This window comes from Callionymus lyra, chromosome 4, assembly GCF_982586985.1.
Source record: "Callionymus lyra chromosome 4, fCalLyr1.hap1.1, whole genome shotgun sequence".
In the NCBI taxonomy this organism is placed as follows: Eukaryota; Metazoa; Chordata; class Actinopteri; order Syngnathiformes; family Callionymidae; genus Callionymus; species Callionymus lyra.
Genome location: NC_141821.1, coordinates 7,740,792 through 7,768,728, shown reverse-complemented (window position 1 = coordinate 7,768,728; position 27,937 = coordinate 7,740,792). Strand labels below are relative to the sequence as shown.

At 37.9% G+C, this 27,937-nt stretch overlaps 1 protein-coding gene across 3 annotated transcripts; it reads left to right on the top strand.

Annotated features, from left to right (window-relative positions):
• nat16 (N-acetyltransferase 16) lies at positions 1-27,937 on the top strand. 3 transcript variants are annotated; one of them, XM_087788603.1, is made up of 6 exons: positions 1-123; positions 9,269-9,456; positions 18,408-18,633; positions 19,798-20,022; positions 20,560-20,888; positions 21,901-27,937. In XM_087788603.1, exons 2-6 carry the CDS (start codon positions 9,413-9,415, stop codon positions 22,127-22,129), a joined length of 1,053 nt encoding a protein of 350 aa, XP_087644729.1. In that variant the 5' UTR covers positions 1-123; positions 9,269-9,412; the 3' UTR covers positions 22,130-27,937. The 3 variants fall into 3 exon arrangements, with proteins under 3 accessions (XP_087644729.1, XP_087644730.1, XP_087644728.1); XM_087788604.1 differs by lacking the exon at positions 9,269-9,456 and having other exon boundaries at positions 2-123; XM_087788602.1 differs by lacking the exon at positions 1-123 and having other exon boundaries at positions 9,202-9,456.

Sequence of the window (27,937 nt, the reverse complement as noted above, 5' to 3'; positions counted from 1 at the left end):
AGCAGGTTCTGTCTTTTTCTTCATCAGCAGCTCGAGCCGCTCGTGCATCAGCTCGTGACACCGACTCGCATCCTCCGACCGCCACCGACACCAAGGACGCCCGACGCCGGTCCCACATCCGCGGTAAGACCCGCTCAGCTGAGGCCGCGAGAGGCTCCAGCCCGCCCGGTTTAGTTAGCGGAGGTCCCTCCAGGAGGGAGTCCTCAGGAACAGTACCAGACGCGGGCCACTGGTGCCAAGAAGGCCTGAATTGTGAGCGGCTGGTATTGTTCACTTTTAATCTTCTATTACGCAATAGTGTGACATGATGCTGTGAATCGTGCCTGAATGGGTTTGTGGGATTATGTTGTCTCCCCCTTTTTCTCCCCCTTTTTTTGTGTGTGTAGCTCAGTGTGTCTGAATTCATCAGTGTTTCGATCACGTTTTCACACCAACACTGACCGAGTTCTGACCCAACAGTGGCTCCTTTTCTAGCACTTGATCTGCTCGCTATTGTTACCCGGGAGCCGACATTTGCCTTCGTCACAATGAAACGGAATAAAGTCATTTAAATTCAATTATTTTCAGAATCAACCAGATTCTTTCTGAACAAAAACATATTATTTCAATTTAGCCTTAATTTCCAATAATAATAATGTATCAGTGACACATTGACAATATGTTTAGTGTGTATTTGGTTTCACATCATTAGTGTAAACATATATCAAGACTAAAGTTTCATCTTATCTTCACGACACTGTCTGTTCATTCGTCTGCCATGGCAGTAATTTTCCGATGCAACCTGATTAACGCTGTGTTGGGAAAACATTCCTGTCTGTACGTCTTACAACGAGTAGAAAATGTCCTCAAGTTCCTTTTTAATTTTGGTTCTTTTGAGAAAAAAAAAGGTCGAAATCTGAAAGTATTGAACACACACACAGGCAGCAATATGTGAATTATTTTCCTCTTTCGCTGATAATGTTGTATTTCCATTGATCCCAGTGACGAGGAACACATTTGACTTATTGTGGTATTTTTTAACAACCAATCAATCCGTGCGTTAACAAGGGAGTGGCTTGGATTAAAGTGAGATCAATATTATTGTTAGATTTGTTGTCCCTTCTATTGATTATTTGGCTTTTTTGTCCCAGTCGTTGGCGTGGAACCGCCTTAAATATGAATCACTCATTTACATCTTAAGTGGGACAAAAATCCTTCTATCAACCCATTAAACTCGTAGCAAGACGAGTATTATTGATCGTCAATATGTGGCGCGAGACACGTGACGCTCAAGGCAAAAATAATCAATTGTTCCCAGATGCAAACTTAAGGTAAGTTAAGGTAGAACTTTATTGATCGCTCAGGAGGTCTCCTTCCGTTTTTTTCCCAATAGCCACAGCAAATACAGCAATTGTTCATAAAAAATAAATCAAAATAAAATAAGATAACTTGATGAATGAATGAATTGCGTTAATATATCAATGTGCGGTCGAGCGTCCGACTTCCACTCGTGTCAGGACGTTGTGTGCATTGTTGGATTGTTAAAGTGAAGACAAAGCGGTTCATTGTTTCATACGACGCATCCACGTACTGACACACGGAGCATCTATTTATGCTAAAATGCGTTTTTTTTTCTCTATTTATTCAAATGCTCTCGTCCAACTGGACGTGTGCATTGTTGAGCCGACACGTCTGCATCATATTACACACATTAATACAGGGTTACTGGTGTATTTTAAAGGATCACCAGCGTAGACAAGTTCAACGTTACAACCTTGAATGTATTCAAAGAGACCCGAAAACACGGGTAAATACTCCGGTTATAGAAGCAAAACAAGTGTTTATGGATCAGTTAACAATAACCGCTGTCATCGTCCCATAGAGGGGCCGTTATTACGGCGACAACTTTTATTGACATCGTCGCTAAAAATAGGGAAAACTTCGTCTGGTCAATATTATGTTTAAACCGCGTGGAAGTCCATATCAAGCCGACAGGATATAGCGAACAATATCATACCTTAGGCCACTGTACTAGCACTTGTTTTGAAAATATAATTTGAAACGATACTCCTGATATAAAAATACCTTTTTTTTATGTAAGCAAGGATTGTCAGTCAGTCTTGAGCTGATAATCATCATCACCTCATAAGTATGATTTCATGAATTCAACTGAATACACGTTTGAAATAAGAATAGATGTAGTTAGAAAGATAATCCACTCACTGTCTGATCGATTCATCTTGTAAAGTGCAGTAGATTGTTTCGACCAGAACACTTTAAGTTGTATTTTATTTCAGACCATAAATGTCAAATAATGTGAAATATTCTAAATTGCATTGAATCGAAACAACAACGTTAATCAAGTCTCGTGAGTTGTCAAGGTCGCCTCACAAGGTCAGCCGTGGCCAATAAAAGTGCTATGAGCTGATGAAGTGAAACCAATAAATCAGGATAATTGAATCGGTAACAATCGCACCCTAACCTCTCTCTCATGTTTAGGCTCGAATACGACGTTTAACGTCGAAAGAATGTATCCAGAACTGAATCATAAATGATCGTTTAAGTAGATTTTAGACCTGCTGTCAGCTGAGACTGGGTTGAAGCTCTAAAGCCAAACAGTCAGTCGTGAAGAGGATGTAAAGTAAACATAAAAGCTCATTCTTAAAAAAAAAAAGGCGATCACTCAGACTGATTTGATCTAAATTACTAATGCATCTTTTCAGCGCGACCCAAACACCCCCTGCACACTGATCCGTCCGGATCCCATTACCTTCCCTGTAACTGGACCACTCCAGATCCACTGCTTCGTTTAGTCCGTTCTTCAGGAATCGCAACTGAGCCTTGAATATATTGAGACTTCCAAAGCTCCGATACCGTTTGAATGTCACGTTTATTCAAGTTAGTCAAAAAAGGCAATCCGTTGCAAAATGATCCGCACAATTCAAAAGTCTTTTCTTTCATCCCGACCCAACTTCTCACATGTGTATTTATTCCCCTTGCCTTCAAATATTGCGATGCAAGTAGCACACGATCAATCAATCTGGTCAGTTGAAATACAGAAAAGGGAATTTATGATTATCCCTGTGAGTGTGCCACAGATGGCCGCTTCCCCTTCATCTTTAATAGAAATGGGACACCCTACATTGCATCGGAGCGCTCAAAATGGAGGACAGTGTGTCGTGTTCGGGGTCTTCTAATGGACCACTTTAATCTACTTTACTTTAATAAACCCGTAACTTCACCTTTAATTCATTACCTCTCCTTCTGTTCAGAAGCGACACACACACCATAATGTTATTTAAGTAGTTTTCTTGCAAAAACAATATCATCCTAAGTCACAGAACTGATATTCAATAGTGTTATCGTTCAATCGGCTTAATTCCCCTAAATGAAAGTTTGTATTACTATTTATAGCATAAAACCTACTTACTGTAGTTCAGTTACAGGATGTAATTATTGAGAGCAGCAGTATTCATTGACGTCACATGGCACTTAGTGTGTTAATGGAAGTCTGACTTTCTTCCAGAGAGAGAAGTAGAAATATATAAAGAGAGGGATGAAGATGTTCAAAAATGTTTGCTATCCAACGTGATTTCACGAAGCTGTTGTTGAAGTGAGTTTGGAAGCAAAAACGACACATCCATCGCTGTTGTTGTACACATTAACCGTCTGTCTCTCCACCGTCCGGATAATCACACTTCCATTGATCCAGAAGACAAGGAGTGAACGTTAATGCCGGTCATTACAGGAACGGCAGAAACAATGCTCAGTTATCTGGAAGTCAAAAGAGCCGCTTATGAACGGTTGATGCATCGATCGACCAACATTAGGCTCAATGACGAGACGTTCTCAGTGAGAGCGAGTCCGTCCACGAGGAGGTGTTCCTGGGTTTCCTGACCACGACCGACAGGATGGTGTCATGGGAAAAAGGGTCATATAGAGGGATTAAGTAAATCAATCTAATCTAATCTAATCTAATCTAATATGCTTACCCTCCTCTGGAAATAGGGCATAACGATGATGCGTCAAAAGAAGTACCTACAGTAAACGTTCATGGAAGAGGCGTTCTATTATTACCTCCCATTTTGATTTTCTAACGGAAAAAAATGCTAAAAAACATTCGATTTTCAGTCACTTAAGGCATTTTTCTTCTTAATTTCGTTATTTGAAAAAAAACAGAAAAATATCAGAAATAAAGAGACTAAACCAAAGTGTCCTTGAAGCACCTTCTGTTTTATTTATTCCTTTTCTCTCACAACTGAGTACCCTTAAGGGAGTCCTGTATGGGGGTCAGGGGGAGGCTGATTGTGGTCAAAATGATTGAGTGCCCCCCCACCCCCCAGTTTTCCTTGTGGTCATATGTCAGCACATCATAGTTAAGATTTATTAAATTAAAAGAAAACCTTTGTAGAAATATATATTTTAATTTAGGACCAGATTCTTTTAAGTGTTTTATTCAATTTATAAATACAGAAACATTTACATAACATGGAAATAATGAATTTTAACATTTTCGTAAAAGGCTTAAAATAATGTGTTCTAATGGGTTTGATGGATTCAAGCTCGAAAGTTTTGATTTAGTTACATTTTAATGCTTAATAAAACAAAATCATTCGTAGCTAAAAATGTGGAAAACGTACGATCGTCTCTTTTTTTCCTGTATTGACCATTTATGGTGGATTTCATGCAAAGTGGCAAAAGACCAGCCAAATGGTAGCTATGGTGACGGACGCGACGACCTAAACATGCAGCAATAAAATGGGTGAATTGTGGATTTATTATGAAAAGGAAGGCGACTTATCACCACGAGATTAAAGTCAGGGAAACAAAGACGAGATGTGACGTCAACACGGAGGAGCACGGGGGTGTCGTAGATGGACGACCTCGCAGATTAATGACCGTATAGGTGCTGCACTGCAGAGGGGAGTCCTGGGAGGGGGGAGTGGGGGGGAGGAGGTGCATGGACGGACAGATTTAGAAGGGGGCTCATGCAGCAGAAGGAGGAGGAGAAAGGGGGGGATGGTAGAAAGATGGGAGCCGGGGAGGGGGGTGATCCGTCGGCACGTTTTATATTAGGATGCCGGAAATGTCGCGGTTTCGTTCTGTGAGTCAGCTGAATTAAAATCCACTGATGGGGAGTTTGACGCATGTGTTTCTATCCGTTAAGCTCCAGATACCATTCAAAACAATGGCTCACTGTCATCCGAAAAGAAAAGTCACGGAAGTCAATCGAGGCGATGTTAAAAACAAAGAATGGAATTGTGGTTCGAAAAACAGGGTGACGGGTCACGACCGGGCCACAAGGTGATGCCGGCTTTGTCACAGTGTCGGAGGAGACCGGCGGGAGACGAGGAGGAACGCTGTCCGCCTGAGTAGTTTTTATTGTCGAGCCTAACTCGTGACCAACTGCCGCAAAGTCAAATCAGGGAATTTGTCCCGGTGGGGGGGCGCCTAACCTCTCGCCTTCACGCTTAAAAAAAAAAGCTCACATAACTCTCTTTCTTTGGCCGTTTTATCATATTTTATGACGCCCACGGCTGCCGGTCGGTGTAATGACACACGGATAATCCCTCACCATCCCCCGCACACACCACGCTCCCCGCGACCCTCGGTTATATTTACTCGCTCAGGAGAAGGAAGAAGTAACGTCGGGGTGACGTGGTAACATTTCCTTTGGGTCTGCTGAGAGATTTTTCTTGAGTCATGAGACGTCAGCGCCGGTGCACACGTGCATGACGAGGGATGATCCTGCAGCCGTCCGGTGACTAGAAGCTCCGAAGGTAAATGTCACTCATTGACTGCTCGCCCTCATGCCGATGAAGAGTCGGGATTATTTCCAGAGTCATCTGATGTTTTTTGACCAAAATGTTTGTTCATTTTAATGTAGTAGCGACTGGAGCTCAGTTGTCTTGGTCCAAAAAAGACATGTTAAAACATCCAAACATCTCCGTACTGCTCGTCTGTAACGTCTTGTTTTGAAGCCCTGAAATTGTTGAGAAAACTGAGAGGTTGCGCAGGATTTACCCCGAGACACTGAGAGGTTTCGCTTCAAATAAACTCAAAATATAGACTCATGTCTTCAATACAAGAGGGACGTTACAGACGAGCAGTATGGAGCGGTTTGGATGTTTTTTAAGGGGACGAAATGTGAGCTCGAGTCGCGACCGTCGTATGGACTTAAATCCCTGCTTGTATCTCAAAAAAGACACGGATGATTTTTTTGAAAATAATCACAACCCCTTAGTCGACATGAGGGTGAGGAGAAAATCCCTTTAAGCCTGAACTATTTAAAGTGTAATTTAAAAATTCAAAGTTATCTCAAGACACTTATATAGTTTGAATAAGATATGAGATAAAAAAGAAAAACTGATTCCAGTGAATCAACAATGAGTGAATCCCATCATGACAGTTGCCAGGAAACACGTCCCTTTAAAAGGCACAACCTTGAGCAGAACCAGACGGAGGCGCGAGAATATAGCGAGAGAGAAGAGTATAGAGTCCATGGAGGGTGCTGGTGTGAAATATGAGGTCCAGAAGGACAGGTACCGAAACATAGCCCTGATCAGTGGCCATTAGCTGGTCATTACTAGGGAGGTCTCTGTGCTGAAGCCATGTGGGAATAGATCCAAGAGACAAGTCTCAAGGTCTTGAATCTTTCCTCTAATAGTTGAGTTTTTTTTTAATTAAAAAAGTTTATGAATTCACTGCTGCTGTGTCAGCCTGGCTACAGAGCTGAATAAGAACCTAGGGTTATTCTTATTTTCTTCTATAAGTGATGAGTAATAGCTGGCTCTGGCTGTCCTGATTCCTGCCCTGTATAACTTTAAATGATCCTACCAGGCCTGATAGAATGTATCCTTGAATGTTGAAAGCTTTTTTTGCGTATTAAGATAAGGTAAGACACCAAGGAAAAAACATCTAGATAGTTGAATCGCATCATTTTAACAAATATACCATGTATAAGACATTAGGAGTTTTGTTCAAAACATGTTGCCGAAAATACATTTTTTGTACTTTTGTCATGTGTTATCTAACAACACAGTGAGGGGATTAGCTCGGAGCTAAATTGAGGTTAAATTACTAGTAGATTTAAATATGAAATACCCTTCACATTTTGAAGATACAAAAATAATAAATGCGTCCAAGAAGAAGATGAGTCAGAGAAACACAGTTGTAAGTAAATATATAAATAAAAATTAAGCCAGCTCAAGGTTGGCTGAAAGACTGCGAGCAGTTATGAAACTCACAAAATGTAGCTACATTTTTACAGTAATGTTGCATATTCAGAACATTAGAACGTGATAGTGTTTTCCAAGGTAAAGAAACGTCATACAAAGTAACAATCTGTGAAAGTGACATTACACGGATTGATGGTGGTTTGATTGCTGTTGTATTACTGCTGCGCCGCACTGAATAATGCATCCGGTGTTCGACTCGCGACCCGTAAATTATACAGATGGTCGTCTTAGACCGTTACTGAGCGCTCTGTGAGTGCTGCGAGGAAAAGTTTGATCAGTTTGGTTAATGATTGATCAGCTGCCGTTCCACGACCTTCACTGTGACGCTCAAGGTGAGTCAATGTGATTTCATTTTCAAGTCATGAAGAACCTTTTTTTTAGTTACACTTTCTCAGTTCATGCATTTGGTAAAAATAGTGTCTTTCTAATATTTAAATAATGGCAACGGGTAATTCAAACAGCATGCAATATATATCTTGTTATTACAGTTTAAAATAAATAATAATAAAAAATAAATCACTATTTTCATTCATTGATTTTTTTCTTGTTGTGCACTTAAATGACATTTCATCTGTTTCTGATTATGTTTCTTTTAGATCCATTCAGAAGATGAAGGAGTCAAAGAAGATGACAAAAGCAAATGTACACTAAAAAGGGTAGTGACCCCCTTTTTAGATAATAAAGTGTCAAACATCAAACGGTGTATTTTTTATTTTAGAGCAAAGCTGCCAAGTGTTAATATTTTGAAGTGTATTTATTGTTAGATTTGTTACTATCTTAACGTGTAACAATTATGCTTCCTTCTTTCAATTGAATTCACAAAATAATGTCCATTACTGGGTCACGATGGTTGCATGTTTGAACCAGTAGATGGCGCCAAAAACAAATTTAATAAAAAAAAAAAAACGAGTTTACAGACTCCCCATATTTCAAATACTAGAAAAAAAACTTGATCGTTGATGATATTGTAAATGTAATTGTTGCATAGTCAGTTTTATTAACACAAATCATCAGTTGATAACAAAACACTGCACATGACTTACATAAGAAACTCCATCCAAAGAGAGAATTTTAATGTCATTAAAAAGTCTCAATTTGATTTTATAAACATAAAAGTGTTCATCCATTGTGTTTTTAATGTTGAGGTAAATTGCCCCACTACTTCTATTAAAGTCTCAAGGTGCTTCACAAATGGATTAAAAATGAGGGTACGACAACATCGGTAATTCATGTCGTGACCTCACTCCTCACACGACACCCATCTGTGGAGACGCTTTGGTCTGTTACAGATTATTCTCTCGTGTGAAGGCCAAGATACGTCTGTAAATCATCCTTCAAGGACAGTAGCAGAGATAAATCGTGGAGCTATTGTCCATTATTTACATTTTTTAACAAACAGAAATCTAATAACCAGATGAGGAAATATCCTAAATTATCGATTTAAACAAGCCAACATAAGGAAGTATCTTTTTTTATTTAAAAATGAGTATTGTAGTAAAACATTAGTTTGGACGTTGGAAGAGAATATTAATATATATACAGTATATAATAAAATACTAATATTTTTTACTGAATGAAGGTTTCTTACTTTCTGTTGTTTGATCTTGTGGTTTATTACATTACCATAAATAAGAAGTCATTTAACTTCAACTTAAAGAAATACTCCTTTCTGATAAGGTTGAAAAAAGAAAGGTTATTCTTATTTTTGAGTTATAAATATGGTAGTTTGAATGATAATAAATACAAAATAATAACATTTAAGTTATTTTTTCAACAACATGATACATATGTGAATAAAAAAAAAGATACTTTTTTCTCTCAATTATATAACCTTAAAAATTGGAGTTAGATAATCAAATAGAACTTTGTCGATCCCTTGGGATATGCTTTTCGTAAAATAGGAAGTATGCATGCAGTTAAGAAAAAAACAATAACTGAGCTTTACACATGTTTCTTTTTTAATATATATTTAAACTAAAAGCAATTTTGCTCAGATTTACCGACTAATCATTCTCTGGTGCCTCTGTGTCAATGGTTTGTTTCATGTATAGGACCAAGTGGGGAAAAATGACTGGGAGCCTGCTATCGAGCACCAGAGTGCTCTGCTTATGTGTTTGCGTCCGCATGGAGCCTTCAGGCATGAGTCCGCTGGAGCCGAGGACCTGCCCCCGGAGACTTGAGTCATTTTGGTGTCCATGTTTTCGTCAGTTGACCAACAGGAAAAACTTCCCAAGACATGGTGTGTTTCTCTGAGTTTTGTATTCTTGAGGTTCTCAAAGAAGTGATGTGCTCAGGTTTCTTTTTGTGTTCGGGGGGTGGGGGGGGGGGTGGCTCCCGACAGCTGGCAGGGTAGTCTAAATAGATGGAATCTGGACAGTGTCACCGTTAGACCCTCGCACGACTGGTTACCAGGTGTAAAATACCTTCTAGATTTTAGGTAAAGTTGAATTAAAAGGAAGCTGCAGGATGATGAGCCGAGTGAGAAGCTGCTAATGGATTAAATGACTCGCCGATGCTATTCTTTCTATTAGAGTTGGTTTGTTGTCCTTTGTTTTTACTGTAAACAATTTGACCGAATCTCAGAAATATTAGAAACTATTGATGTATGGAATGTGTCGGGTCAGAGTTGAGATTCTTGCCAAACATTTAGGAAAATGGATGATATAATTCTTATTAGCAAATGTGACATTTTCAAATATCTCAACTAAATGGAGTCAATAGTTTCTGTCCAAAATATAAAATATAAAAAACCAGATTGAACAGATAAAGTATTGTTTATGTGTCTGTATTCAGCAATTGTACCACAGTATATGCTGTTGACAGCAACATAGAAGATTAAGAACATTTAACAAAATGGAGAAACTTTTACTGAAAGGAAATCGGATAATCTTAATTTTATGGGATTGCAACTTAACTTTATATTTATGTCAACCAGGTTACCTACCATGATTACCATTGAAATAACACGTGAACAAACATATTTATACTTTCAGTTCGCGCTACCAAAATGTTTGTCACATTCAACAAGGCCACTTAAATCCTGTGGCCTTGTTGCCAGTCGCTGGTCTTTTGCACGTGTGCCAGATTCCACTTTGTTTGGAGAGCTCCGCCAGCCAAAGGGTTACTTCCTGCCTCTTTTCTGGCCTGTACACGAGCAAGTGAATAGAGTGACTCAATGAGTGTGTGAGAGAATGTCAGACAGAAAAATGCAAAAACAAAATAGCATGGCTGTGACCAGCCCGGCCGAGCCTAACAGCTCAACCTAAAGCACCGAAGCATGATGGAAAAGTACCAGCGCTCCCTATGTGTACGCGACTGCTGTGACCAGACATTGTTTTTACTACAAAAGCCCCCACAGCTCACATGGCCCAATAATAGATTATTTGAACATGTCTAGCTTTTCTGCATTCAACTCCTCTCTTGGAAGAATAACAACCTGCCCCCCCCTCACAGGCAAACATCCTGGTCCTCAGCCGAGATGGTAGATAAGATGTGTACTCATATTTATGATGAATTGATCAGGGGGAAAACTAAATTTAGTTAAATTTCCATCTCAGGAACGTTTTAACTACGATAATTGTTCCCCAATGTTTCGTTCATCTTAACGTTTCATGGTCCTATATACTCACCGAGGTCGCTCTTCCCACACAATATTATCTCTATCTCACTCAAAAGTATTTAGTCCACGGTAGCTGTTTTACAAAGAGATAAAGTATATTTAAATACGTGTTATCTGAAGGCCAAGCTATTCTAATCAGGCTCCATGAATCATATCAACTGAAATATATTTACCTGATAATGATTTATCTAACATTATATAACAACAGCAAGCTGAATCGCATTATTTTTATTACTTTTAATTTAAAATGAGTTATCAGGATGGACTTTAGTAGTACTACGGCCCTTACAATACAATGATATATATGGACAATATATCATAAAATGTTAGTATAGTTTTATGAAATGAAGGTTTCTGTTATAAAAGCGAATACAGGAGTTTGTTGTGGTCACAGTACAATATAAACCAAGGAAATATTATGAATGAAATAAAGATATAAATAATAATACATTAACATTAACATTTAAATTAAATAAGATGTATTAACATAAAATGCAATTTATTATTCATATGAATGATATAAATAAATAACATATTTATGTATAGTATTGAATAAATAATGAATAATAATTTAATTTAATAATTTAAAAATATTCATGATGTTGCTGTTGTCATAAATATTGTTAAGTTAAACGTAATTTATTTAACTACAATGAATTATTATTCATAATTTATGTCATTTTATGGTAATGTGCCTTATTTTATTTGAATTTATTTTATTGTTTTGTTTTAGTTTTATTTCATTTATATTATTTCCTTGGTTTATTCCGTAATGCCACCACAACTAACTCATATGTTGCGTTTGCAATGCTGATAATACAAGATTCTGATTCTAAAGCAATTAATACCTAATACTTCAACTTAAAGGAGAAATACTCCTAATAAGGTGGATAAACAACGTTTGCCTCACAGGATATTTATCATAAAAACAAAGGGAAATTTCACATTAACATAATAATGTACCAACTTATTATTCAGGATTTTTTTCCCAAGAAAAAGTTATTTCTTTAAGAAAATAATAATAATTTGATCATTCATAATCATAATTCAATCTTTATTTAAGAAGATACAATAAATGTTCTAGAATGTGTTTTAATTGGGTTCCTTTAATTGTACTTTACATTTTATTCATCTTTCTTTTCACTCCATTCTCCCTCTTGAGAATCTTGTGAAGAAGCTCATTTATGTTCTTCGATGAATTATATTCTTATTAATGGATATAAAAGAGCCAAAGCGAGCTCATCCCTCTGGCTCGGTCCACATTGTTACAGTAGAATAAAGTGTGGAGAATAAATGGTGATTTATTTGCATTAGCAGGCGTGAAAGTATAGTTTAGTATTTATATTTCTGGCATGATTTTTCAAATCCAGTCATTGTTTTACTTGATCATTTCTTTTTCTCAACCTGTCTTGCACTCTCTTCATCTTTCTCATCGCCTTCATCCATCTTTCATCAAGGAGAACCCCCTCCGCCTCTTAGTCTCAGTGAAAACTGAGGGAAGTACTTGACAGTGCGCCGACATTCGGCTTCGCACGACCGCTTTAAAATATTTATTTTACAACCCCATCCTCCTCTTTCGTAGTACTCGACAGGTGGAATCCTGCTTGCTTTGTTTAGTCTTCCAAGACCTTGTTTTGTGTCAGCCATCATCTTGTAGAACACATGGATACGTGTTGAATTCTCTTGAGTTTGCTTGACAACGTCTGCTTATTCCAGCTTTGATTGTATCATTAGTTGGACTTATTGTTTGTTTTTGGTTGGATTAACGTGTATTTTTATTATTACTTTAGGAGCTAAAATCAGATTTCTTTTAAGGTCCTAAACAATCAAGGCAACATTACCTAATCAGATATTTATTATTTTCACCTATAATTGCAAAGACTTCAAAAAAGAAAGGCAACTCTAATTTCAATAAAATATAAAGTATGACAATATATATTTTTAAATTATTTATACCAATCTCACCTCAATGTTTTCTTACCCTCTAGTGGAAGAAATGTTTTCTTGAAATGGAAATAATTATGCATGCAGCTTCCAAACTATCCTAACATTCTAGCTTATTATCTTTTACATTTTTATGATTTTTGTCTTTTTTTTGTTATTAACTGTATGCTTCATCTCTATGATTAAACCTGAGGGCTGGGTACTATAGTTATTATATTCATATGCATAGAGATATGTGACGATCGACAACCAAAGCCCGTTCTAAACATACATTTTGGTTGATATGGATGTGACACCGAGGCAGCTTTAATGATTCTCTTCACACTGAGGTCGCCAGTCTCAGCTGCTCTTCAACGGTGACTGCTGGATGAATCTTCATGAAGCATTGTTATGATAGCTCTTATGTCCCACTTGTGTTTTCTCTGTGTTCTCTTTTACCATCAACCCCCGAGTTTACTAACTGGACCTCATCATCAATTGGATTTTTCCTATAGGGCTTTATTCGCAGTGACCCAGGTCTTTCCTTAGTTTCCTTAGAAAAGCGCTTTACAAATAACTATTACTTACTTGCTATATTCCCCGGTGTGGTGGCTGCTTTGGTTTTTGGACTGAGATATTGGACTCTGTTTGTTTGGTATTTACCTATTGTTGGATGACTTGTTAGTGATTCAATTTAAATGTATTCCACGTATAAAGTTCGTCTGCAATTGGTTTCCGCCGCTCATGGTTGGAGACACTGAGTCCAATAGATGTCATTCATATCATTATTACTGCTAAGCTTTGAGAGAATATGACAGTGCTTCATGAAGCTTCATTAGCCCATCACTACTCCTCTGGTCCTCACTTCATATCCCATTGAGACCATTTAGGATCCTTAATTCTTCTCCTTATGCTGCTGATCAGACATATAAACCACATGGCAGAAGCTAATCCGCACTCTCTACTTGAATCTACTTGAAAAAAACTGTAATTCAGGGATGAACATGAAATGCTCCTGAAATATGTTTAGGCAACGATTTAAAACACTAGTCACGCACATTATTCAACATGCCATTTTCGGACAAAGCCAGCAAAGCCTAAGTGATTGAAACAATGCTGCTCTGTTTTCCCCCCCGTAGATTTTCTTTTCCAATTGTAGCTTTATTCAACTGTAGACCTGAAACCCTCTACAGCCCACATTGTTTTTTTGTTTCTGTGTTTCTATAGTCATTGGATCACGTTGACCACGTTAGTGTTCTTGTGTTAACACACCTGAAATGTGTGTAGGATAGAAGCGACCTCAAACCGAAGCCGATTTTAGTTGCACCGCTTGTGAAGATGGAATCTGTTGTGGAATCGTGTCCTCTGGTAAACAGCCACACTTAAAATTGTGCCACAACATTTGTGCTTCTGGGGGACTGATAAAAAGAGTCTATTAGGAGTCGTTCTCAGATGTTGTGTGGCGCGATCAAGCACGGTAGCGTGTGCTACCATGTGGATGTGATGACCAAGACCATCAAAGCTATCCATCAGATCAGACACATCTATTAGGACTGAGTTGTTCGACCGCTTCATGTATTTGACTGTCACCAATACCTTGACTGCAGACTGTTTCCGGATAAACAGGGAGTTTCCAAGAGCTTTTTTCGAGGCGATTATACTTGATAATGCCATGGCAATAAATTGTGTTTCAGGAAATAGACATTACGAGTGGAAAAGATAATTGGATGAGACAGGTAATCACTTTCATTTTTACTTTCATTCCTTCATAAATGAATCCTTTCGAGCTTCATATAAAACTAGTCACATTGGAGATTTTGGACGTGTGTCTGTCTCTGTGTCTTTATGTGTGTGTTTTATATGTCTTAGGAAGATAAGAGAAAGCATAATGTCAACGTGTATAAATTGTCCAAATGAAGATGTCAAACAAACACTTTTGGAAAAACAAACGTTGAAGGCCGAAGAGCAGGGGATTTGACAAGTTTTGTTAAAGGGGCTTGTAAACAGATTGCTATGTGGTTACAGCATAGGCATGTTAATGCCAGTGTATACGGAAGTGGTCATGCGTGTTCTGATTGCTATGGGATCACAAAAACCTATTTAGATGGCGCATACAAGAGGAATTTGAGAGAAGGGTGGGGGAACTTTTCTCTAATACTTCCTCCGTCAAAGTAGGAATAGACACCCGGGACCAAATTAAAGAAATATTAACATCATTAGAAACTAATTCTGTTTATCAACTCTATGTTAAGGGGGCTCGAGATCTTGCGATATCACACAACCTTGCTTTTTCCACAGGTTTGGCTGCAGACACCGCGTCACAAGACCAAGCACACTTGAATATGTGTGATACAAAATGATGTCCTGAATTTGTTTCCAAACTTATTGTAAAAAAACAAACTCTATATTGCCCAGCCTAAGCTAATATGTAACACAGTGTTGTAACTTGAATATGTTGTAAGAATCGCTGTATCATCTTTCTTTGTATGGCCTCTTCAGATGCATGCTTGTATTTTATTTTATTTGATCTCACTGAACTACTTCATTGATGCTTTATATCCTCATTAAAAGCTTCAACTTTATTGCCAAATTCTGTTATTGTTTTGTCTGAGGGCTGATCTTCCACAAACTACTAGAAACGATGTTGGTGAGAGCTCAACCACTTCACTCTTTAAAAACGAATAAACTAAAATAAACCTTTGTTTTTGTGTTCTTGTTTTTGCTAGTGTCCTCTGGTAATCTCCACACAAATAACGATGGAAACTAGTACAAATATATCAAGGACTGTGTTCGATAATACAAAGACAGTTTTTTACCTACCAAACATTTAAATGCAACATTTAAAAGTAGTAAATGGTAAACAGTACCGTTACAGTTCATTGGAATGTGTTGTTAGACGTGAATCTTTGACTCTGAAAATGAGGTTGGAGTGTGTTGAGGTCTCACCACCGCAGAGGTGAGATTAGTAAAGCAAATTTGTTGCTCTGGTTTTTGCTTATGATTAAAAACATATCTGAATAATTAAAATAGGCTTTATGATCCTCACCATCTACTTTTGGCGAAAGTGTTTCCCAATGTTTTCCTGTCGCAGTGTGGACCTGGTATCAGAGAGTATTAGCGGTGGGATTAGGAGGGCGAGAGTTTGGATTTAGAGGGTTTAGGAGCAAAGACCAGGATCACGATAGATGCCAGTCTCCGGCTTGTGTCTGTTGTGATTTAAACTCAGTGAAAACACGAGTCTATTACGTAATCTTATTACACAGAGGAGTGTGTACATTTTTTTTAAACGTTATTTTCACTTCTTGTGAACCTTAGATTCAAACAAATCCTTGTTTTCTTCCTGGTGTTCATTGATTACATCTTATAGCAGAAAGTAAATGAAAAAACTCTATTCTGATCATAATATGATTTCCTCATTTTTTCATTCTATCTCTGTACTTTGCTTCATTTGTTAAGATTCTTTTTCATTTAATTAATCATGTCAGACGTAGATGGATATTTACATATACAGTGGAGGAAATAAGTATTTGATCAAATGAATGGTCTCTACGTTTAATGGCAGCTTCATTGTAACATTGAGTGATCGGATATCAAAAAGAAAATCCAGAAAAATAAAAAAAATAATTTGCATTTCAATGAGTGAAATAAGTATTGGATCCCCCACCAACCATAAAGAATTCTGGCTCCCACAGAATTCTCCAAACTCCGCAATGACTCCCACACATCAGTTCTTTCACTTTAAGAAAGTATTCCTTACCTTAAGAAAAGACAGCTCTCCACAGAATCAATCAATCCGACACCAACCTCTTCATCGTGGGCAAGTCCAAAAAGCTGTCTAGGGATATCAGAGACAGGAGTTTAGACCTGCTCAAGGCCGGAAGGGTCTACAAGACTATTGACAAGAAGCTGGGTGAAAAGGAGACAACTGTCGGTGCGATTATTCCAAAATGGAAGAACCGTCAGTCTCCCTCGGTCTCGGGCTCCACGCAAGATCTCACCTCGTGGTATCAATGATCATGAAAAGGTGAGGGATCAGCCTAGAACCGGAGTACCTTGTTTATTATCTCAAGGACGCTGGGGCCAGAGTGACCAAGAAAACCGTTGGTAACACACTAGACAGTAATGGATTAATCCAGCAGCGTCTGTAATGTCTCCCTGCTCAAGAAGACACATGTACAGACCCGTCGGAAGTTTGAACACCTGAATGATTTAGAGAAGGATTTGGAGAAGGTGATGTGTTCAGATGAGACCAATATCAAGCACTTTGGTATCAATTTGATTCAAAGTGTTTGGAGGGACAGGTCAACTTCACCACAGCGAGGACAAGATGGATAGGGCCTTTTACCGTGAAATCCTCCTATTCTTAGTCACACTTCAAATGGGTCGGGGGTCTTCAGTCTTCATCAGGACGATGAACTAAAACATATAGCCAAGACAACAAAGGCTCAAAAAGAAGCACATTAAGGTCATGCATTGGCCTAACCAGTGTCTAGACCTTAATCCTATAGAAAATCTGTGGATGGAGCTGAAGCTTCGAGTTGCCAAGTGACAGCCTCAGAACCTTAAGGTTTTGGAGAGGATCTACAAAGAGGAGTGGTCCCAAATTCATCCTGGGATGCATGCAAACCTGATCATCAACTACAAGAAACATCTGACTTCTGAACTTGCCACCAAGAGTTTCTCCACCAAGATCAAAAATACTTATTTCACTCAATGAAATGCAAATGATTTTTTAATGTGATTCTGGATTTTCTTTTTGATATTCTGTCTCTCACTGTTAAAATGAACCTGCCATTGAACATAGGGATCGTTCATTTCTTTGTCAGTCGGCAAACTAACAAAACCAGTGGGAGATCAAATACTTATTCCCTCCACTATCATTGTTATACCTTAGAGATTATTTATACATCTTAATAAACCAACGAATTGGAGCAGCTATATTTTAAACAAACAAAACATTATATATTAATACTTTTAAAATATAAAATGGACAATAAATTAATTGCTTTAGGTTCTTTTGTCTAAACAAAAGTCTCAATATCACAATTCTTCATTACAGATTAGATTATTTGAGGTTTAATATGTTTGTTTTATCCACTTTATGAAACTTTAACACAAAAATATTTTATATTTTGTCTCTTGTTGGTCAACATTTCTTGTCCTATTTGGATGCTAGGTCATTCTTATCAGATCTGCTCGAGCGGCCTGGGAAAGTAACATGATAAAAATAGCAGCAATGTGGCAGAAGTGATTAAAACAACTGTTCTAAACTTACGATACATCCTGACTGCTGAGTAGCTAAAAGGGCTGATAGCGTGGGCTGCCATGACTGTTAAAGGGTGGATGCCAATGTTGTGGTTCAACCACATGCTCTCAAAGGCCACAGGGGTGTCTTGGGAACTCAAGTATTAACCTTGAGCAATTCATCAAAAATATGAATGCCTGCTGAAAGTATCTTCAATGAGCATATTTCTGTTTAAATAAAAATACCTGCTACCACCCACTCTGCTTTCAACACGGTCTTTTTATTTGATCTGTGTGGCTGAACATGCACAATTACTTCACCTGACACTGGAAGTCACTAGAGAAGTCGGTGATGTTGTCTTCAAGGTCGCTATGATAACGTCTCCTCCACTTTATCTCATCAGTTATTTCAAGATGAAGATCGATACCAGCCTAATTCTGCCCCAGCTCCCAGAGTCCCTGTCTCAGGCAGGTCTTCAGTTTACTGTGGCCACTGAGGAGGACTTTGAGGACATCATGGCCATGAGCCAGGATATCTATGGAGGTCTTGACTACCTGCCCACCAGGTACACCAGCTGGCTCCGGGAGACCAACCGGACTGTCATACTGGCACGCAAACAGGAAAAAGTGGTGGGTGGACATATCTTCCAGATTCTCGTGTTTGTTGAGTTAATATTATCAAGATGTTTAACTAATAATTCCCATGAATGAATCTCAATGCTTGTGCAGACTTCGCAAAACCCTTATGGTAACCGTGTCATATATTAGAGCAGGGGTATCGAAGAATAGACCAAAACCTTTTAAAAGTTTAGGTTAACAAACTATTTATTTAACAAACTGTAAGAGGAAGTACGAGTCTTATTGTTATAATTATTATCTGTGTTTGTTCTCCTTCATCAAACACATTGAATTCCTCCATCGTCTGAGTCTGATGGTTGACAGGGATCGTCTTTGTTCCTTAAAATATTGTAAAAACAGGCATTTTAGACTGTAGGTCACAATAGGAACATTGGACATCAATGTACTTTAATTTTGAGAAACATTTTGAGTTTGACAGGTGTATATTATACAGTAAAAACCCAAATGTTTTGGCTTATACGTTTTCATTGTAAGCTTTGAACCTGTAACACTAAAACATATATATGTACACAAATCCTACTCAAATGTATTCCCTCTTTAAAAAACCACTTACAGGAGGTCATTTGAGAGAAATCTATACAAATCTTTACACATGTATATTTGATTGATGTTATTTCTAAATGTTCATTAATAATAATAATAATCATAATAATACAAATAATTGTTATTTATATTGAACTTTTCATCATATATGACCTCAAATTGCATTTAATCTGGGCTAGGAGAACTGGGAGGAGGGCTTGGCGTGACAACATAAGGAAAGTTTTGTCTCACAAATGGCCTGCCTCAGTGTTTTTTGGAAATACTGATAACTTTATCTTTAATAGTATTTTGATATATGGTCTTAGGAAAGAGTGCTCAATAGAGCCTTGAACAGAATTCATCTCTGATCTGCCATTGGTTCGTCTTGGAAATGATTGTATAGTTCAGAAAATCTACAATTTATTTACTAATGAGAAAATCATAAAGATATTTCAGATGAATCTGTTCTTTTTAGAGTTATAGACAAAAATGTTTGTTCATTTTAATGTAGAGACTGGAGCTCAGTTGTCACTGTCAGTTGACACTTAAAAACCTGGCACTGCTGTAAAGACTGGCCTCAAGCGTTGGATGATAATCAAGTCAACAAATGTTGGTGTGTTTCTTCTGCTGCAGATTGCTCTGGAGTCGGTGTGTGTCATCGATGATGGCGAGACGATGCTGGTGGAGGGTCTTCGTGTGGCCCCGCAGGAACGAGGCAAAGGCGTGGCAGGGGTCCTGCTGCGCTTTTGCAACGAGCTTGTGAAGTCCAAGTATCCCGACGTCAAGGTGTGTCGCCTGACCCGCGATGACAAACTTGGGCCTAAGGACTTCCAGAAGTACCGGCTTATCACCAAACAGGTACATCAATGCAAACTTTAAAAAAAAAAAAAAAAAAGACACATCCTCATATTAAGTAGGGTTTGTTGGAGCAGTTTTTCATGCTCTACAACAGCGCCACCATGAGGAGGACAAATGTATCTTTTACTGATCTGACGATTCATGCATGTAACTCATTAGCTCTTATGCTACCGTATAAAGAGAACATTTCTATGTGCAGTATTGTTTTTTGGAAATATTATATAATATATATAAAGTAAATTCTACAAGATGAGAAGAATTCTACTATTTTAATGATTAATAATTGAATAACCCAAAAGAAATAAAAAATAATTGAACCGATTTTTTACCTAAAGAGGTCTGTATGTGTGACCTTAGTGTCCCCCACCTTTGGCTCTCTGCAATAGAAACTAGTTCATTACTTTTCTGAGGACATCACGGCACAGTATGATTTTATAAAAATACATACAGTACAACTATCTTCAAAGCCTCTCACAGATATGTGTTTCATTCAAGCTTGAAGTGTTTTTATTAACCCGGTGATGTTGACGTTCAAAGGGGATCCTGCTGGTACGCTTTAAGGCAGAGGATGTGAAGCTTCGCCTGGCTGAACTGGGTCTTGTTGGCAATTCCAAGCCTTCATCCCCCCCTCTGCCAGTGCGTCTGGACCCACCCGCCCTCCAGCAGCTCTTTCTGACCACCGACCTGATGCAAGGGGTCCTCCCCAATGCCACCATCATCCAGGATTGGCAGCCGTACAAGCTCCTGGCCAACAACATGGACACCCTGATGAAGAAGGACATCGACTGGATGGTGGACGACGAGTCAAACCCGAGCGTGGCCAGTCTCTGTACTTTTCCTTTTCGTGTTCCGATCGGCGATGACTGGTAACTTTCCCTCTCCTTTTTTATTAAAGTGATAGTTCACCCAAAATTCAAACTTCACTTATTTTCTTTTTTTTTTACTTAAGGGTTGGAATTATTTTCAGAGTAATCTGATCTTTTTAGAGTTATAGTTTAGAGTTATCGACAAAAATGTATGTTCATTTTAATGAAACCAATGGAGCTCAGTTGTCTTTGCCTTAACCTTTTTCCAAAAAAGGTTGTAAGATTGTTTGTAGCAGAAAGTATAACAAGCGATAAAGACAGAAGAACTAATCCTCGTGTCGAGGCTTCAATCCAAGAGTGACGTCACAGACGAGCATTACGGAGGTTAATGGATGTTTTTAAGTGTCCTTTTGGACGAAGATAAAGAAAACTGAGCTCCAGTCGCTACATTAAAATGAACAAACATTTTTGTCCATAGCTTTTAAAAGAACAGATTACTCTGAAAATAATCCAAACCCTTAGTCGACATAAGAGTGAGTAGAAAATGAGTGAAGTTTGAATTTTGGTTGAACTAAACCTTCATAGTTGGAAGCTATTGCTGTAAAAATTAAATAGCTAAACGATAATTTTGTATACCATACAATTTTTTTTTAATATAAGTTATGTAACCTCAAATAACTTCAAGAATTCTACTTAACCACACCGAAAAAGATACAATAAAAAACAAATGGTATATTAAATATATATATTCTTGGAGTCACAGGAGTGATAAACACTCAAGCAAGTTCCTTTCCTTTAACACCACATTTGCTCGTATTGGAAGTCACTGTATAATCGTTTACTTCAATATTTATTTATCTTATCTTAAACACTACCATCTTTATTGGTCACCTCAACACACCATGAGTTTGACACATGAAATATTCACCAACTTTCGAAAAGCTTCGACAAATAAAGATCTCGGTAACTAAATAAATTTACCTGTATAACTTCCCAAATCATTGCTTTCCTTTTTAGGCAGAAAAAAATCCAGTTTTTGGTTGGAATTAAATCCTGTCATGTCTTCGTGCAGGTATTACCTGAACATCGACATGTTCGGTAACAGCCTGGAGCTGGTGAGGCAGCAGTTCGTGTGCCACCTCCAGCGCCACACCAACGCCCTGAACGGCCACGTGATGTGCCAGATGTTCCTGGAGCCGACTCTGTGGAGGGCCATGGCCGACTTCTGCCAGAAGACCCTGAGGGTGGAGCTGGTGAAGGAGTATGCGGAGCAATGTGTGGTGGAGTCAGACGTCATCTAGTGGCGGCAGCGCAAATAGAAGGGCGTTCAGACGAGTTGTAGACAAGGCGGAATGGACACAGCTCAATTTTACTTAAACCGAAATATATAGCAAGCTTCTAGCCTCAGGAGACAGAAAACAAGCAAACAAAGTCTTTCGGAAATTTGACAACGTTGAGATAGTAGATATATTAAGAAAATAATAATTTAAGTAGTTGGTACTTTATTTTGTATACGCTTGATCATCATATTTAGAGTGACGGCATAATGTTTCAAGAAGAATTTATTTCAATAGGTGGGTAATGCTCGGAAAGTGTAGCTGTGTAGTAAACCAACAGGAAATCATCCAATCAGATCCCATGCTGGTATTTAAACCCCGACTGCTACTGGTATTTCTATTACGTTGACCAATGTCTTGGTTTACCATCAAACCTGGAAACCACCTGGTTGTGTGGACCTTCCTACACTGTGGCCATTCCTAACTCTCCAAACCACCTCCAAAAACAACCATCTGATGACCGTTGAGTTGGACTTCCTTAAGCAGAACTTAAATCTGGGTTGTGTTGCATGTTTATGGTATGACTTTAAAACGCTGTACTGCGGTAGTGAGCCTGCTGGGCATGTCAGTGTAGCAGAGATGTAACTCAGAAACCTCAAGGCGGGACAAGTTGTGAGAGGTTTGTCAAACATATACCCATCTGTAAATACATACATTTTTATCACGTGAACAAGTTGGGTTACGAAAACTGCACAACACTGAAGGCACTTTAAATTACCTTAAATTCAATTGAAGGAAGAGTCAAAGATCAAACATAATCCCCGTACCCTGATCTCGATGGGTACTATCTAGCAACGATCATCAGCCACACATATATACAACAAAAAAAATGTGTTGACGAAATGAACATCGTCCTCTGTTGCAGTCGAGCTTACGTCTTAGCTTTTTTGTCTTTATTTTTCTGGAATTTTAATTGTAAATATACATGTGCGTGATTGTGACTAATTTAATGTTTTCACTGTAACTTTGCAAAACTAACTGCTAATTCTGAGATTGAAATCTAGGCTTCAGTTTTAATGGTTAAACAAAAGCATAATGTCAATCTGAATGCTAATGCTTGACAAGAACACGATGCCGTTCCATCTGATAAAGGAGAGGAAGTGAGATATACAGTTCATAAATGCATAAAGTTTTAGGTTTTAATTTTAACGTGATGCAAAAGTATTGATGGACATTGTTTCCTGTATAGGTAGAACACAAGGAAACTTTTATAAAAGTTGGCAGTAGAGCGTTATACCATGGCACAGGATAGAGACGGAATCTCTGCCTGAAATAAAAGACACTGGACATTAAATGAAGACGTATTACATCGACAAGATATACAGTAGAACGGATGTTTTGTTACCTCTTGGGTGTATGTTTTAGACATAACCTAAAAAATAAGTGATAATCCAGGCAAATGCATTAGAAGAAACGATTTGAGGGATATTTGGCAGCTAAAACAGGAAGTCTATGGCTTACCATGAAACGGCAGCTTAGCTTAGCTAGTATTACTAGCAGTACTCGCCTGACTGCAGACTTCTTTGTTTCCCAGTCAGAGTTAAGAATAAACTCATAGTGAGTTGAGAATAAATTCATACTACTGACTACCAGACGTCACAGGAAACTACAGTTAGTTATCCAAGGTGACTTGAGTCAACCTCAAGATTGGATTGTCTTTGTCGAAAACACCACAGAAGAGCATTTTAACCTTGAGCTACATGTGTTTGATTAGTTCTACAGATTGATGAGCACAGTTCACCAAACATATTAAGTTTTGATGCTAACTTTACCCTGGTTGTTTCTGCAGACATTTATTTTATCAACTCATAGAAAGAGCCTTTAAGAACAAGTATAATACTATAGTTATATTACTAATTTAGTGTTAAAGACAGCTGTGTTTCGTATACAGTACCAATGACCTTGGCTCATTAAAAGTCGACAATAATCTACACAATGTATTGGCGGAAAACTTACTCTTAAAAACCACAACTGCGCCATGGTATAAGCACAAGCAAACAAACTAGGGTCCATCATACCTCTTTTCTTAAATATATTCAATGATGTCCAAATGTGATGTTTCAAACAATATCATAAGTGCTCTCACAGCACACATTTTCTTTTTACACTCACTGAACCTCCCTTTAAAGCTCCATATAGAGGGACCATTAGTCTGAGCCGGGCAAGAACATCTTTCTGGAAAACACCTCAGTTTGTAAAGACGTATTTAACCTCCCTGTTGCCTTGACCGTCGTTTATCTTGACGTTGACCACCGTCTTCTTCTGGTATGCAATTTTCTATGTGTGAGGACAAGAGGGCCTATTTTTGAAAGAAGATAAATGATGAGTCAAAATTATTGTTTTGGGAAACATGTTAGGTAGAGTGGCCACGATCCTCGACATCACCCAGGGAGCATAACTAAGGAGGAAGACTATTATGTTTTTGACCCTTATGTTTGTAACCAAAGAAAGTCACCGCTCATAGAAACTGATGCCCTATGATTTGCTGCCAGACGTTCATGTTAGGATATCGAAGACCGAATTGGTCTTGGGTGTGGTCATATTTTTATGATCTGTACATAACAGTATTTTTTTCTTTAGGTATTATACAAGGTCATTGTTTTATGACCTCTGAATAACCCACCGGTTTATTACATCAGTGGCCATTTACGAATATGTAAGAAGTAAAATACATCCTTAAATACAAGTGGAGAACTTCAAGATTTTCTGTTGTTTAGTCCTGATCTGAAGAGAACTCAGCGACAAAACACCGACAGTCTACTTTAAATGTTGGTAATGGGGCCAATCTACTTCATCTCAATCTTTTATTTATCTTTGGTTATCAACATCTAAAAGTCAACGATCAATAATTTAACGACACCCTCGCCAGCTCTCATGAAAATCTCCATAGATGAATTCTGACTGGTGTACGATGGAACAGAGCAGCAATGACCAATCCAAGCATCAAACTCCTTCATTTCCACAAACACAGATGTCTTCTTTGCAAACACAGCAACCAAGACTCATCGTGTTCTGGACAAAATGTCTTAATTCTTTACCACTCTGGCCAGAACTTGAATAGTGTCGACACGTTACCTTAGGTGGGTCATTAAGAGAACATAAGACAATGATATGGTTTTAAATATGAACACTTCAATCATGTTTTGGGCTGCCTTCTGTTATGAAGAAATAAAGGCCTTTAACCAGTGATGGAGAAATGTAGGTGCACACAGATAGCTAACCAGCTCAGTTGTTCACTTTCTCAACATTTTCCTCATGATCAAATACACCCTACAAAAGTTAAAATGTACTCCATTAAACTATAACTAATCCTGATCATTTAAAATAAATAAATAAACCCCACTGTTATATAATTTAGCTGAAAATATTCAACTGTCATGCAAATATTACTCATTTAGCTCTAATTAGACTGATTTCTAGCGTTTAACTATAAATAACTTTAATTTTAAAATTGGCAGAACCAATGGTTATCTTAAAATGTATTTATATTAGAGACTGAAATCAAATAAAAAGGAAAGAAACATCCCATTAGTAGTGGAACTGTGAGTGGCAACAGGGCAGTTGGACTCATGTTTACAGCTGTGACGTTAAAATATTCTCTGATTTAACAACATAACAACGAAAGCTGAAGCTAAATGTTGAATTTACGCTACTGGCAGTTACTTTTATAAGTGTCATATTTAACTTTTTTGAGGATTTTGAGTCCTCAAGTTTCCAAGTGATTACGAAAGACAGAAATACTCCAGGCAATTCAGAATTTGCATGTCTCATCTCCTTAATCGTGTAATCATTTGTGTGTTTCTAATCTAATCTGTTCAGCAAACATTGCTTTGGTAACAAAGTCAACGATACAAATTATTTCAGGAAACTTTCTGTTTTCTCTTTCAAAAACGTTCTATTAAACCAGTCTTGGGAAAAAAGCTGACAACACTCGGCACTATCTTGTACATCTCCACATCTAAAAGTCCATAAAGGTTAAAGTAATGATCTAAATAATAAGATGTGTCACCTTGACATCTCATCATTCATCTTTAGTTGAATGATGTATTCATACACATATACGTAAAGGAAGAGAAAATGTGCAGAAACATTAGAGAATTTGGACCAATTTTTTGTCCATGTTGTGACACTTTTTTTTTCTCTCGTGTGTCGTTTAAATCACACATTTTGCAAAGTTTGTGACGGGTTCTATGCAGTGAGATTTAGTGTTTCACCCTTAACTTTTTACTGACAATAGCATTAACGTGACAAAGTTTGGCATTATTGTTTAGTTTTTAACTGGTTCATGTATTTGGTGATGAGGAAAAAACAACAACTTAAGTGCTCCTGACGAAAAAAAAAGGAAAATATCACTCCAGCCATGCTGAGTAGTTGGATGCCTGTCCAAATGAAGAGTTCAGGTCTTCGCTGTTTGCTTTACATGGGGGGAAGCTTAAAGAAGTGCCAAATATCTATCGAACCACTATTGTCAAATCAATGAGTATTTTGAAGGAAAATTCGAAATCATTTATTTATTTTATCGTTCTTACAGCTCACAAACAAGATAATGTCCTCATTTGTTATTTTTGACAACAAGTTATTTTTATTTTATTTTATTATTGGAATACTTCCAGCACTTTGTTTGAAAGAAAAGAGTGTATACGTAGTATACGACACTGACTCATTGTGCTGCAAACTCGAGCTGCATTTTAGGTTTAAGTAATATATTAATATATGTTTTATGAATTACTGTACAAGCCATTGTGTTAGTGGGTAGAAGCAGCATGCACTTTAGTTGTCTTTGGCAATAACAGACAAGCATCCCGTCTCCTGTAAAGTAGCATCAGTGACTCCCGATGTTCTTAGCGTGCTTCACAAAACAATCATCCGGTTCAGTGTGATCCTTTTCTCTTTGGACTGATGTTCGGACCGAGCTGGACCGTATTACACGAGTATCGCACCTGTCAGGGGACCAAGGAGCATCGAGACTATATTTTAATCTTGCATACTAATAACAAGACTAACAGAAATGTTGAGATGTTAGCGAAGCAGCTTTTGGTTGGTCGAGAGATGAAAAAAATATATGTAGTTGTAGTTTGTAAATTCATTTATCTGTGTGAGTATTTCCATTTTATAAAACCTTTTATTTTTTCATTGCCTATAAGAAATAATGTCCTTTTTACTCTCCTACGATAATCTTACTGCTGTAGTTCCCTGGGAAACTAATGTTTCGTGTGAAGTTGAACTAACATCGCTGGCGTTCATACCTGCCAGTGTACGTATCGGCAACATCCACACTAGTAGGTTTTTGTTTGGTAACCTTTGGCTATTTTTTAGCCTCCGCTTCATTGGTTTATAATGCCTTTTTCACGTTGACATCTCGATGAGATTAATGGCAGTTTTCCAACACCTCATGTAATCTTTGCTACGACGAGACAAACGACCTTAGAGTTGCCAGTAGACTTTCTGCTGACGCTCATACCTCATGTCAAAATAGTGCAAGTTTAACTTTTATTTTAGGGCTTAATTCGCATCTAAAGCAAGATCGCGATTCGAAAACCCACTAGTGTGGAAGTGGCCAAATAAATGTGTAGACCTCATCGACCATCTCATTTGAGTATCAACTCGTGGATGCAAAACTTTTATCTCTGTACATGAAATCTTTCTCTGTGCTTGACATGTAGTGACTGCTTCATCTTGGCTTTATTGATAATGCCTTGGACCTCTCCGTGGGGGGGACATGAACAAACCTTCCTCATTTATTGTGTTACAAGTAAAAAAAAGCAACATGTC